Source organism: Nannobrachium achirus (genome assembly GCF_963921795.1).
Source record: "Nannobrachium achirus genome assembly, chromosome: 1".
In the NCBI taxonomy this organism is placed as follows: domain Eukaryota; kingdom Metazoa; phylum Chordata; class Actinopteri; order Myctophiformes; family Myctophidae; genus Nannobrachium; species Nannobrachium achirus.
The window spans coordinates 45,925,380-45,940,957 of NC_137810.1; the positions used below are offsets into that span (position 1 = coordinate 45,925,380).

At 43.6% G+C, this 15,578-nt stretch overlaps 1 protein-coding gene across 1 annotated transcript; it reads left to right on the forward strand.

Annotated features, from left to right (window-relative positions):
- Positions 1 to 559: 559 nt before the first annotated feature.
- Positions 560 to 15,459, forward strand: LOC308288247 (uncharacterized protein; the record flags this gene model as incomplete). The annotated part of the gene is made up of 5 exons (XM_080729631.1): positions 560 to 618; positions 4,403 to 4,755; positions 8,063 to 8,704; positions 13,277 to 13,490; positions 15,174 to 15,459. The coding sequence occupies exons 2-5, from the start codon at positions 4,425 to 4,427 to the stop codon at positions 15,457 to 15,459; spliced, it is 1,473 nt and encodes a 490-aa protein (XP_080585757.1). The 5' UTR covers positions 560 to 618; positions 4,403 to 4,424.
- Between the last annotated feature and the right edge of the window lie 119 nt (positions 15,460 to 15,578).

Genomic DNA, 15,578 nt, shown 5'->3' on the forward strand with positions numbered 1-15,578 from the left:
ACGGCACGTTGTGAGCTTGTAGATCTGCTATTATCTAACAAATCTTGGGGAAAAAAGCTTTTTTTTTTTCTAAACATTTCAACAACAAATCTTGCCAAAAAATGTTTTAGACTGGGGACCGTCCGTGTGGACAAATGCATATTAATTTGGGGGTCCTTGTACAATGTTCATTATTGAGAACCGCTGGTTTAAACAACTTTTAGGAAGCAAGCCCAAAATAAGCAACTTCACTTTAGAAACAATATGAACAAAAGAAGTTCTTAAGTCGCTTGTAATTAGCAGACACGGCAGCGTATGTGTGTGCGCGCGCGTGCGGGCGGGTGTTTGGATTGATTTGCTCCATATGGTGCAGTTTGACATGGTACCCCAGTAGTCAGACCGTGTGGGCGGAGGCTCGGCGCGGGGAGAGCGTAGTATTTTGTCCGTCTTGAAATTTGATTCAGAAGTTCAGGATACTGTGTGTTGGGAGACAAAAAGGAACAGAGAGAGAGAGAGGGGGAGGGAGAGCCTGAGCAGCAGAGAGAGAGAGAGAGAGACACCCGACTGGATCTGGACTGATCTCTCTTTATTTTTCCTCCTGCAAACTCAAGTCAGATCCCCTGCAACGTAGGCTACAAAGTAAGTTTATAACAAGAGAGATTGTTTTAACTGGGAGGAGGTTATCTAGTGTTCCATGCTGCCTGTATTCATTCTCTAAAAGTGTTTTTATCACCCGATCTGCAGTCTGGCAATAATTGACTGTTAATTTCTGACCTTTGAATGGTTAACAGTCAGCGATATGTTTTGTTGCTTTGCATGAAAGGAAAGCCATTTCCACCTGGGTTGTTTATATCATAAATGGATCTCAAGCTTTGTTTTTCTATAACAAAGATAATTAAATGTTGTCTTGAAGCCAAGCAGAGCGGGGGTTTCTTTTTCTTAACGCGCGACCAGAAAGGCGCACGTTGGAGCCCCCATTACCCGAAAACAGACGATCTACAAGCTCACCCTTGCGTGCGTCACATGCGCCATGTGAGCTTGTAGATCGGCTCTTTTTTCCCCCTGTGCGCGAAACCGTTGGACGACAGAGCAACAAATTGGGCATTTGTTCTCCATCCACGCTGGATCAGCGGAGATTTATCTGGCTTTTCCTTTACCTTAACTCATCCAGTGCCAAAACCGAAAAAGTTCGGTTTTTTAAAACGTATTACATATGCCAAAACCGAATAAATTCGGTTTTTGAAAAAAAAAAAAAAAAAAAAAAATTTTTTTTTTTGAATTTTTTTAAAAAAAAAGATTTTTTTGGACCCCATCAAATCTAGTGAACATGATTTCAATCGCGATTTTGCATGTTCCACCCCCATACAACCCCATCTAACATACAGGGCAGCCATGTTTGTTTACATAACATGTAAAACATAATGGCGATTATCTCAAGAATGCCTGAACGGATTTCCAATCGGATTTTTTTGTTTGAAAGCTGTGAACAAACTGCACAAATCCACTCCAATGCAATCCAGGATTGCATTGGATTTTTTAGAGCTCATTCTTCTCTGTTTTTTTCCCATGCATGAGGTGTGCAAGGTTTAATCATGGCTAAGTTGACGAAAATAAGGCTTCTAAAATGCTTGGTAGCCAATAGCTAACTTCAAGCTAACTTCATCCTCTTCCTGTACATGCACAAAGGAAAGTGTTCAGGCAAGTCATGGCTGCAGGGCTTCTGCATATACCAGCATATCTCTATGGGATTTTCTATGGCACCTGGGGCACCCTCTAGTGGTGAACGGGTGGCACTAAAAGAGGTAATGGTCTTATTGAAGGTCTATACATGGTATGAAGTGCTGTTTGTTTGGATTATGGATCCTCGCACTGACGTGTGTGTTTGGTTTAGACCGCTGGTTCCCAAACAGTGGGCCCCGACCCATTTGTGGGTCGCAGACAGATTTGTATGGGTCCCAATAGTTTTTGGTTTCCTACATTTTGTTTTTAGTCATTATTTCAAAACACATTTAAAAAAAAGAAAGAAAGAAAGAAATACCCAAAAAGGCTAAGATGTGCATGTATCCTATAAATAAAACATGCAAAGATCTTTCTAAGTAGGCTAATTTCATGAATAAATAAATGAAAAATCTAAGAAATTCCATAGTGAAAATAGCCAATCTACAAGCTCACAATGCTGTGCAAAGCGAGGAGTTGTGCGCTTGTAGATCTGCTCTTTTCACACGTTTTGGACTTTGAACGTCTAATTTCTACTTTGGGTCTCGACCTGAAAAGTTTGGGAACCACTGTCTGGTTTAGAGACTTGGCGTGCCTCTGGCTCCTCAGATCATCAGCATGGCTGCACCAGAAAAGTCCTGCTTTTTCTGCAAATTCAATCCCCAGATGTTTAAGAGTTCCAAGTCTGGCACATGGTGGAGAAAGGGAGGGAGGGAGCCAGGGAGGGCCAGACGCTTTGAAATGCAAATAAAAACTCAACGTGGTTAAAAACTATTCCTGTTGTGACTGACTGTGTTTTCGGACCACGTATAGAGGCTACGTTTGAACATGAGAATTGGTGTAGTGTACGTGTAGCCTACACTTTACATATGTGTAGGCCTAGGCCTATATTTGTGCTCATTTTCATTTTTGGATAATGTGGAACCTATAACTTTCATGGAGGCCATCTTTGTAAATACACATAGACGACATAGTTCATATTTGTACTAATGACTGTCGTACAATCAATATTTGTTTCCAGTTGTTGGGATCCAAGATAGGCATTCTTCCCATTACAAGTTGTCTCCTCAACATTGCAGTAGAGCAACAATATAAAATGAAAAAAAAAAAAAAAAACACACACACACACACACACACACACACACACACACACAATAGTAATAACAGTATTACAAAGTAATAATAATATCCAACCTGCACGTCCAACGGTTTTTAAAATATAATCCAACTTCACATGACCACATTGCTGACTGCCATTATCATTAGCTATAAGAAAGTGTTGTTTGAAGTTTTGGGCAGGATTGTAAAGATATTGAGACATGTGAAATGGTGCATATGAAAGCTCCATTATGGATAAAGGGGCTCCTCTGTTTTGTGGTGTTTTACTTTATTGACTGATTTTCTATTCTAAGCCAGTGATGAAGGCATTTTGTGAACACAGTGTGCAAGGGAAAGATTACATTCTTTGTTATAAATTATTCTACCTTCTATGTGGTTCTCTTCTACTTTTAAGTGTTTATCTTTAAATAAGTGTTACATAGGTCTATATTCTCTAGCTCTTCGGAAAATACATTTTCATGTGGAATATACCAATTTCATCCAACCAATTGTGATGAAACAAACCAGACACAATAAATTGGAACAAGCTTATCTTCGTGGGTTTACCACCTGAAAATGTATAATCTGTTTACTAGAGAGCTGGGGAGACAATAAGGAGACCCCTGTTACTGAACAAATAGCAATGATTACTTTCGCAATTTAGACCTTTAAGTTCATCTGCTTATCCTGGAGTCGGGTCAACAGTTCCAGTAGAGAGTTCCAGACTTCCCTTTCCCCGGGCCACATTAGCCACTTCATCCTGGGGGGGGAGGAGGGGGGGATCCCGAGGCGTTCCAAGGACATGCGTGGAGATATAACCTCCTCATCTGGTCCTTGGTCTGCCCCGAGGGCCTTCCTAAGGAGACGCCCAGGCAGGAAGCATCGTACTAGATGCTCCAACCACCTTTTTAACTGCATGGCTCCCCTCCGTATAAAGGAGCAGTGGCTCTATTCTGAGTCTCTACAAGAACCATTCAATTCTGGGGCAGCCGCTGTCTTAGCGGTCCAGGATACCATACCACATGCAGCCTGACAGAGAGTTGTGGGTTCGAATTCCGATCCCAGTGACCGTTTCTGAGTGTCAATCCCTGTCTCTCTCCCCGTTTACTGTCTATCTCTCCACTGTGTACTATCAATAAAGGCAGAAAAGCCCCAAAAATATCACCCAAAAAAGGAACTGTCAATTCTGTTACTCTCCACTGTTGTATTCTATTATTATTAGGTATGGGTCGATAAACGATATTATCGTTTATCACGATAATCGTATCGTGGAGATTTAATTTATCGTAAAATCGTCCTCCGTCATGCACTGGGATCAATTCAGCTTTTATTTGCCGAGCTGCATATCCGGTACCATTAAGCCGTCTATTATAATTAATAGTCTTTTTTTTCACTCTGTACCAAATCTCTTTGCCAACAAATAGCTGATCTACAAGCTCACAAAGCGTCGCGTTGAGCTTGTAGATCTGTTATTTTTTGGCAAATGTTCCGCCGCCGGAGTAATGGATGTTGGGGATATTTTGATTATCACGATAAAACGTCTTTGGTCACAATAATGGTGATATGAAATGTTCATATTATTGTACCATGTGTTCCCATCTGCTCTCAGGTGTGTGTGGTGGGTGTTGACTATGAGCTCGGCGGGACGCCAGGCCCCCGGCCCTCCTCCTCAGGACGGGAAGGAGATCGACAGCGTCAAGGAGTCCATCAGTGACATCATCAACCAGCTCCAGGACATCGACCCAGCGCGCCTGTCCTTCTCGCCCTTCCTGGACCTGGACACCCAGATCTCCCTGGCCCCCGTGTCCGACAGCCCCGAGTCCTCCGTGGAGGAGCTGCACTCGCCCTCCTCGCCCCCGCACTCCGTCACGGGCTCCCAGCATTCCCTGGACGCCCCCCCGCCGCCAGTGGCGCCCCCCCACCAAGCAGCGGCGGCAGCAGCAGGGACCAACCTGCACAGGGGTGAGTTTAATGGGAGAGCTGTTGTTGTCTGCAGCGTTGTAGAGCCCGAACGATGCCAGGTTCATGGTTCCGATGCCGATCCCGAGTTCTAGATCAGTGGTTCTCAACCTTTTCAGGCCGTGACCCCCAAAAGTAACATATTTTAACTGGGGACCCCCCACCCTTTTTTTGTGTGGATAACACGGTTCTATTGTGAAAATAGCAGATCTACATGCTCACAACGCCTCGCAACGCGACGCGTTGTGAGCATGTAGATCTACTATTTTCACAATTTCTGCCTCTAATATTTGACAGTTTGGCCAATGTTTATTTTGTCATTTTAGAAGTATAAAAAAGTCCTTAAATTGTCACTTTAGAAATGAGCAGATACCCTCTATATACTTAAACGCTTTGTTGGTTTGTTTACTGTTGAGTGAGAAAACAATGTTGCACATTAAGTTAATCATCTGGGGACCCCCCAGAATAATTGGTGACCCCCATGGGGTCCCGACCCACAGGTTGAGAACCACTGTTCTAGATGACCAATTACCGATATTTTGACAACTGATAATGTCTTAAGAACAAAATCAATTCTAATATTAGATTTTTTAAAATATATATTAAAAGAATAGACAAGGTCACAATGCGTCACATTGCTATTTTTTAAATAGTTTGGAAAATTGTTTGGACACAATTGGGACACGGCTGCATAATCCAATCCCGATTTCAGTCAAAAAAGTCATTTAATAACTTATATAATACTTATATGACTTATATAATGTATATCGCCTGGTTCCACATTGTTGTTCCAAAGGTTCAGTTACCTTTATAGGGAAAGATATTATCTTTGGTTCAAGTTGATTAATTTAAAACAAAGCAAGTTGGCACCAAAGTGCTTTACAGAATTTGTTATAAAAGATTATATCAAAAACGTAAGAATTAAACAAAAACACAGTGTAGAGTTACAGTGCAGTACACCCACAAATCACATAACATAACATAAATACATCCATCCCAATCTGCACAGTGCACACAAATATAACGTGACTACACAAAGAAGTTAGAGTTTAGAAGAGGCTGCTGCAGCGATATATAAAATGAGAGAAGAAATGGGTTTCAAACGGTTCTTAACCACATGAAACCTAGCATTACCAGAATGACCAGCTGCATGTTTGGAATACCAGACCACTCTCATTCATTATGCAGGAGAAGAAGACAGTGTTCATCAAACAGAGGCAGAGCAGTGAGTGAGTGAGTGAGTGAGTGAGTGAGTGAGTGAGCGAACGAGCGAGTGAGTGAGCGAGCGAGCGAGCGAGTGAGTGAGCGAGCGAGCGAGTGAGCGAGCGAGCGAGTGAGTGAGCGAGTGAGTGAGTGAGTGAGTGAGTGAATGATTAGGGGTTTGTGTGAGCACTTGAAAATATACTCAATTTCTTTACTTAAAGGAGTAGTTCACCCCCAAAAGGACTTTTTTTCTATTGATTACTCATGCCATGGACAGTAGAGTTCAATCATATTTTTTGGTTTTTGTCACATTCCTAAGACAAAAATTTGATTCGAGTAAATTTACCCCCATTGATTCCGGATGGGGACCCGTTTCCGTAACGAATGGGGGTAAATTTATTGTTATCACTTTTTTGTCTTAGGAATGTGACAAAAACCAAAAAATATTATTGAACTCTACTCTCCATGGCATGAGTAATCTAATCAATAGGAAAAAAAAGTCATTTTGGGGGTGAACTACTCCTTTAAGTAAAAGTATCAATACCTCAGTGTAGTAGTAACACTCAGTTACAAGTAAAAGCCTGGTAATCAAAGTTTACTTGAGTAAAAGTACATAAGTATTGAAATCAAAATATGCTTAAAGTACCAAAATTAAAAGTAGGCCTACACATTATGCAGAATGTCCTATTTCACAAAGTATCATATAGGCCAATATAAATTGTATTCAAATAGCCAGTGTATACTGTAGGTCTGAAGGGGTTTAGTTTTGTAATAATAATCCAAATCTGCAAAGTAACAACTAACTAAAGTCTTCAAATAATTGTAGTGGAGTAAAGGTACAATATTTGCTTCTGAGATGTATTGGAGTAGAAGTAAAAGTATTGAACATTGAAAAGTACCTAAAAACTTTGCTTAAGTACAGTACTTGAGAATATGTACTTAGTTACTGTACACCACTGCTGAAAATCCTCCTAGAAATCACAGAGAGGCGTAGAAATCAGAGGGTGTTTGTAGTGACTTAACCACATGAACCCAACCTCCCTGTTCTGAGGCCAAAATTCAGCTAAAAAAATAGCAGATCTAGAAGCCAGACAGAGCTTGAAGATCGGCTATTTTCGTCGAAAAGATTTGGTTTAAAGGGGGGAAAAGGAGGGGGCCTAGTATATTAGCCCTGGGGGAATCCTGTCAATGAAGCATATACACAGGGTTTATGTGGTTAAAAGATGAACAACAGAGAGAGAATGCGGGAGCAGGAACGTGGATGCTTTGAATAATATGGTTTCAACTCCTATTTCCATACCGGGGTTTCAACTCCTATTTTGGGCATATCATTAGGGCGAAAGGTCGCAGCCATGCGACGTGTTGTGAGATTGTGGATTGGTAATTTTCACTCTTTTTGCATGACAAGGTTAAAACCTTGTCATTCTCAATTATGTTATCAATGAAATAACCGCTAAGAAAAATAATCAATAGTTATAGCCCTTGTTTTGCCTTTACTGATAGATTATTGCGACCGAAGGTCACAGTATACCATGAGAAATGTCACAGCTTGTCTCTGTCTGTCTGTCTGTCTGTCTGTCTGTGTCATTCAGTCAGTCAGTAAGTAAGTACACATTTTTGCAGTCTATTGGTTCCCTTGTCACTGTGACATCACTCTGACATCATGCTCTGATGTAGGGGAACCACTCTTAACCGAATGGGTTTGCTGCCCATATATGGGCATTCCCAGATCACACTTGCAAATTAATTACATCCTTGTCCGTTTTATGCCCATATATGGAGATCCCTGTCCCAGTGTCATCAATATTAAGGGCATATCTGGGAATGCCCATATTTGGTAAGGCCCATACATGGACATGTTCTCCCAATCTCAACAGGCACTGTTGAGATTGGCGCGAACTCGCCCTAAAGCATGTCACCCTGAGTCTTACTAGTACTAGTCTGACAGGAAATGGCGAGAGAGAGAAGGGGAGTGACACGCTGCAAAGGTTGTCGGGATCAGGAGTTGAACCCGCAACACGCTGTCAGGCTGCATCAGCACCGTTACCCTAGCCGTCCAGGCCAGTTGTAGCCCTGTCTAATGTGCTTCTGGTGTGCTTGCTTGCAGGCTGTGAACCATGCCCTCCACAGCAGCAGCAACCCAGCGTCAGGCCGTCGGAGGAGCCAGGATCGGACAGGGGGAAGGAGGAGGAAGCCCTGGATGATGGAACTCCTCCCGGCGCTGTGATCCCATCCAGCTTGGAAGGCGCTGCGGAAAACTGCATCAGCAGCAGCAGCGGCAGCACTCCCGATCGCAGCCTTAACCCTCGCCCGGCCCCCGACGCAGTCATTCCCAACGGCACGGACGCGGCGGCGAGATGGAGCCCCGGGTCCACCAAAGCCCTGGACTCCACCACCACCACAGCCGACGACGAGGGCCGCCCGCTGATAGGCGGGCCGGCGGAGAGCGTGGAGCTGACGGTGTGGGACCCGGACATGATGCAGGAGGGGATGGGGACTTGTGAGGAGGACGCCGTGGAGGCGGCAGAGAGCCAGAGGCCGCCGGCGTGCCGCTGCTGTCGTGGCTGTCCGTGTTGCGGCCGGCTCTCGGCCCTGTGCTCCGTCCTGGCCTCCCTCCTCTGCTCGGCAGGGATTCTCTATGCGTTCTATTTCTACGTTCCCATCCGAACGCCGGACCTCCCTGACCTGTCCAGCCGCCTGGTGTTCACGCTGTGCTGCTGCGCCGTGGCGGCGCTGCCCATCCTGCTGGGTAGGTCTGCAATGTCACCTCACAATCACCTCTATTCAACAAAGACCTGAGATTCTAAATCCTAACGGTTTTCTGAAATAATGTTGCTATATCGGTGGTTGTTAAGGACCCCCAAAATTATAGCACCCAGATGCTTTCCCGTTTTTTTTCTGTCGCAACAAGCTCCGCCATAACACTGCGAGGCGTTGTGAGCTTTTCGATTTGCTATGTTCGTACGACACACATCATGCCTATGTTGTTACATCTTTACCAGAGCAACCCATGTGTACAGGTCGACGATGTCGGAATAAACAAATCCAATCTAATCACTTAAAAATAACTATAGGTCAGATTTGACGAAGAAATCATTCGCCTGCAGTTTGAACAAAAGCCTTACGCAATGCGTCATTCATTATGAGCTTGTAGATCAGCTGTGTGCGGTGCATGACATGCAGCCACGTATACATCAAACATTATTGAGGAGATTATCTTTAAGAATGATAAGAAACCCATTCATTGGTCACGTAGTCGTAGAGTCGTTGTACTAAATGTTGACTTGGTGGTGTTGGAGAAAACAACACACTCGATTTAAAGGGTCAACCAACCCTTTCTGCAAGGGTGCTATAACCTCAGAACTAGCATGTTCTGTATAATCTGAGTTTCAGTATTATAAATATTCAGATTATAAATCACCTTTTCATGCTTACGTACATACAACGAAGGTCAACAGAAGCAATGGGACTGTGCAGGACGATACAATAGGAGCACAATGTACTTATCGCATCAGTCTAACAGAGAAAATAATATAACTCACTTTTTGTCACAAACAACCTCTATGATCCCTTCCCTTCATATTAAAAAAATCACACCCGTGTGAAGTGGAGCTGTGTGTGTGTGTGTGTGTGTGTGTGTGTGTGTGTGTGTGTGTGTGTGTGTGTGTGGATCATGTGTACCGATTTTTGTGACATTTGAAGAAAATATGTAGGAAAAGGAGCAAAAAGTGTGTTTTGGAGAAAATTCAAGATGGCGGAAAATCTATCATGGCGCAAATGGGCGTGGCCTATATGGGGAGATGCGTCATGACCCAAGGAATCCAGGGAAAAAATATTTTTAATTTTCCGACCTACGGTTCAAGAGTTACAGGCCAAAACGTAAAGTGGGGTGTTATGGCGCCACCATGCGGCCAAATGACACAATTATTTTTTATTTAATCCTTGAAATCATTATGAACCTCCTCTCCAAGTCTTGAAACTCTAGCCCCTATGGTTTGCGAGAGACAAATAATTGAATGTGAGTTTTTGCGATTCCCATTATAAGTCAATGGGGAAAATTAATTCACTAATAAATTAATATCAATTAAACTATAGAACCTTTCTCTTAGAAAAGTAATAGCCCACGATTCCCGAGTAAGGCGGTCGATTTGACATATGGCGCGAGTGTGTGGTGGCAAAACTGTGGGACTAGTGGCGTGCCGAAGTTTAGGAAGTTCAGGCTACATACACACAGACACACACACACACAGACAGACACACACACACACACACAGACCCACACAGCCACGTATAGGGAGCCTGTGCTTCACACAGCTCCAAAAAGATCAAGATTAACAGGAGATTTCAGGTTGTCTAGCCTCCATGTTGTGGAATGCTTGAATGTCTCGTCTCCTCTTTAATTGCGTACTCTCCCGACCTCAAGGCAGCACGAAGAGAGCGCTGTACCGGCCCGGCCCTTATTCTGGAGACGACCATCATTTCCTTTCTTTGATCTGGAGCTTTAAGTGGAAACTACAATGAGAGGGAGGCTAGCTCTGTCGTCTCGCTGGTTCTGTCCTTATTGAGTATTTTAATCATCTCCCAACTAACCTGTAACCATAAGGACAGGGCGAGGAGAGTCAAAAACATCAAAAGCAAAGCATTATGGCGTGTTTCGAAACGTGTCTGCAAACTCAACATTGGCAGGGCACATCCCAGGTACCAAACTAACCCTTCTTCAAGACAGAAGAAATACATTATATATGGATTTTACCCTGGTTCTTTTGGATTCCACAGTCAGAACCTGACTGCTCCCCACCAGAACCGAAAAAATATATATATATAAAACCAGAAACAGCACTCAGCTAATGATCCCCAAAACTAAAACTAAAAGATACGAAAACAAATCACCCATTCCTCACAAGTCTTTTAAAATGCCATATTGAATGCACTTTTTCATGTTAATCTATTATTATTTTAGAAATTTAGGGCATTCATCTGTAGATTTATGTGCATAGGTGTTTCATCCTCTCTTTTCTTTTTATTCATGGCCACTCCAAATATTCACATATTTCAGTTTTGTGAGTATGCCATGTGAGTATGAATTAACAAAACATACTAAAACTTTTCATCCGAAGGCATAGCTACATTAAACAATCAAATAAAACTCTGCAGCATGCACGAGCAGGCTGTATTTGGGCACAGGCCCTATTTATCACAGGCGGTTTTTATGCAAATCGGGACATTAAGAAGCAAAGTATGCTGTCAGACGGGATCAAGTGTAGCTAGCTAGGACTGTGAAGTTGGAGCTGTTTGTGGAAAGGCTGCGTTTCAAGCGGGATTTATTGCTCCTCTCTCTTCTTCCCGTCCTGCTGTCCTCCCGATCCACGCAGAGATGCTGGCGGGCCCTGTGTGCCAGTTCTGCACTGCTTCCCTAGATCCGGTGGAACGTATTTCATGCCAATCACATTTGAACCACATTCCTAGGCAGGGGTGTCACACCAAATTCTGGGCCCGTGGTTCAAGGATTCACTGCGGGCCCCTCATGAATGTTCTTCATAGGGGGAGGGGGTTTAACCCATTCAGACTGTGAATGCATTATTACGCATTATTTTGTGCTTTAACTATTGAAAAATAGCAGATATATAAGCTCACTGCGCGGCACCGAGTGCCGCACTGCGAGCTTGTAGATCTGCTATTTTTGAAAAATCGAGAACATTTGTGCAAGTCTTTGAGTATTTCAAAACCTTCTTGAAAAACCTATGTTTCCCATCTCAAAATATTTAGTTCCAGGGACCTCCCAGTTGCAAAATACAAATGTTCGCTTAAAAAATACATATATTCAAAGATTTGCACACATTTTCACGACTTTTAAAAAATAGCAGATCTACACACTCGCAGCGCGGCACTCGGTGCCGCGCTGTGAGCTTTTACGTTTGCTATTCTTTCATATAGCTAAAGTATAAAATAATTAAGGCCCCTCTACCTTGGGCCCTAGTAACTCAGTCCCACTTTTCCCCCCCTTGTGACGCCCCTCACCATTATGATGTTTTACATGATGATTAATTGTCATGTCAAATAACTTACTACTACTTAAAAAATATGTAATAATAATAATAATGATAATAATAATCGCAACACATTGTGAGCTGGTAGATCTGCTATTTCCACAATTTTTGAAAATGTTTGAAAATGTGTGAACAATTTTCAAGATGGAAACGATTGTGACGATTATGACAAAATAACCTCAAATAATTGCGATTTGACGATTATGTAATAATTGTGACAGGTCTAGTCTGGACACTTGGACGCTGAAGCCTGATTTATACTGTCTTACGACTGTGTTGCTCACCAGAAATAGCAGATCAACAAGCTATACGACCTTGTTGATCTGCTATTTTCTGCTCATGTCGTAACTCAGCAACCAATGCAGACAGGTCGACAATGTCTGAATACCCAAATCCCACCTGATCACTTAACAAATAATACTGTGGACAGTCAGACCTAAATATCAAATAAAGATTTGCCTGCAGCCTGTATAAAGCCTTAGTATGCTAACTTATTGTTGTTGCAGTGATTCTCACACACTGGGCCGGAGGCCACTTGTGGTGGGCTGTGAGTAGCCTATATTCCAAGTGGATCCATAAATAATTGGGCAAAACACTTAAGATTTTATTGATAATATAACATTATTATAACATATATAATATATAGTATTCTTTATTTCTTTAAAACCTTGAAATATGAACTTTCATTGTGATACCAGTAAATAAGAACTTAAAGCAGCACTATGCTGCTTGAAACTAGTACTCTGAAACAGGGGTGTCGCACCAAATTCTGGGCCCTGGGTACAAGGATTCACTGTGGGGCCCCCATGAATGTTCTTCATAGGGGTAACTGGGAACGCATTTTTACGCATTATTTTGTGCTTTAACTATTGAAAAATAGCAGATATACAAGCTCACAGGGTCCGCTCGGTGTGCCGACGGGCCGCTGTTACGACTAGCGTCAGCAGGTTAGTTACTCGTCACGGTTACTGAGGTTATGTTTAGGGTTAGGGTTAGAGTTAGTTTTAGTGTCGGAGTACTGGCCCGTCGGCACACTGATGCTGACCCCAAGCTCACAGCTGCAAGCTTGTAGATCTGATATTTTTGAGTCTTTGAATATTTCAAATCCTTCTAAGGTTTTTTGAGTGGTGCTCAAACCTTTTCAGGGGAAGGACCCCCAAAATGATATGTATTTGGCCGCGGACCCCCATCTCAAAATAGTTACTTCCAGGGACCCCCCAGATGCAGAACCACTGACTTATGGCCCCTCTCCTCTCCTCCTCCTCCTGTTGCAGCGATGCTGGCGGGCGCAGTGAGCCAGTTCTGCAGCTCCTCTCTGGACCCGGTGGTGGAGCCCTTCCCGAGGAGGCGGGCCCTGCACAGGCTGTTCGTCACCGCGTCCTTGGAGCTGTTGGTCCTGTACTCGCTCAACCTGCTGGTCCTGGGGGCTCTGCTGCCCCAAGAGCTGAGACTGGTCCCCATGCTGGCCGCTCTGTTCGTCCTGGGAAGGTGAGGTACAAACTAGCGATGGGACAATATGAACATTTCATATCACGATTATTGTGGCAAAAAGAAACGTGATTTACGATGTTATCGCAAATTCCATTATCCTGGGGCGAAACATTTGCCAAAAAAATTGCAGATCTACAAGCTCACAACACGTCACGTTGTGAAATTGTAGATTGGCAGTACAATGCTTGTAGATTGGCAGTACAATGTTTGTGGTTGGGTACGAGAGGTACTGATTCACGAAGGTACTTTTAGTTTTTTAAATTTTTTGCAGGCAATTTATTTTTGTGTAAATAACCGGAAACAACAAAAATAGCAGATCTACAAGCTAACCACACGTCGCAACGCGACAGTTGTTAGCTGGTAATTTTTTGGTTCGCCACTGCCGCACCACCAAGTATAAATCCAGTAGAGCAGATATTATGCAACAGCTTCCATAGTAATGCATGAGAATAAAACACTGGAAATATCGAGAAAGATCACTACTGGCTCTGGTTTGTAATTTAACTGTACTTTATGGGCATTAACAGCACATTGAACCCTAACCCTAACCCATATGATTATTTGGGGGGTTACAGCCAAGCAGTCTTATTGGTCCCATAAGACTGCTTGGCTGTAACCCCCCAAATAATCATATTTTTAACTGGGGACCCCCCACCCTGACAAGCACACTAAGAGTTGAGGCATTACATTTTGTAGAACACGGTTCTATTGTGAAAATAGCAGATCTACATGCTCACAACGCCTCTCAATGTGAGGCGTTGTGAGTAAGTAGATTAGCTATTTTCACAATTTCTGCCTCTAATATTATATATTTATCTTAACCCATCTGCCGCCGTTGACGGTGAGGATTGTCATTGAAAGGGTTAATACCATGGCGCCGTTGACGGTGAGGACTGTGAATCTTACTGTATATACAGTAAAGATATTATTACTTACTTAATGTCGCTCCGGTCCCGCTCGCATCGGTAATGTCGGCGATTTGTTTACAACGCACGTTGGGCGTGCACGCGAAGTGAAGCTCCTCAATGTTAAGTCAATGGCGAGGCCCATAAAGAAACTTCATTTAAACAAAATAGCCATTTTGAGACATTTTGCAGCAGATCTAAATGTAAACAAGGCAAAAGGCAGGGCGCAGCCATCTTCATCTTCTTGTCGCACACTGTCATGTGACTAGATGACGTAATCGTTGCCGTCAAGTGATAATCCCAAAAAACAAAAACAACCCCCTTCCGGCCCTTCAAAATAATAGCGGCGGCCGACGGAGGAAACGACGTGGCGCCGAGGCACCAAGCAACCTTCAGATTAAGAGGCAGTAGATGTGTTAAGGACTATAAATAGTCCTTAAATTTGCAGATACCCTCTATACATTTAACTTTATGCTGGTGTGTTTATTGTTGAGTGAGAAAACAAAGTTAATCATCTGGGGACCCCCCAAAATAATCTGGGGGTCCCGACCCACAGGTTGAGAACCACTGGTCTAGAGCCTCCCAGAGTTCTTTGAGGGGGTTCCAAATGAACCCTTACACGGTCCGTAAACTCTGTAAGGGTCCGTTTGGTTCCATGTGTACACTCTCAAAGTTACGGGGTATCCTTGAAATAAAATAAAAAGACTTGAGAACCACTGGTCGTGAAGCAAAACATAACGTTTGGTCTTGTTTATTCTTTTTTTTTTCTTTTTAGATTTGTCTACTGGTTCCAGCTCCACGCGTGCAGCTCCTGGCGCGGGTTCGGCTCGGGGCTGACGCTGTTCCCTCTCCTGGCCATGGTGGCTCTCAACCTGTACCTCATGGTACAGCTGGCCTGGGGACAGCCGCTGTTCAGCGGCGGCACACAGCAGGACATCCTCTATAACCAGCAGGCCACACCCTCTGCCTGGCCGCTGACGGCCGTGTCACAGAGGAGCCCCCTGGCTGGTAAATGGGACAATGTCCTCCTCCTGCCCACGGACATCCTGGACACTCAGTGAAAGGGGAGATAGCAGGGACGTGCTGGGCCCCTGATTCAGCCCGGGAAAAAAGAGTTGGAGAGGCCCTCATCGCGTGCTATAGAGAGAGATCTCTCTCTATAGCGCTGCTGCAACTCAGA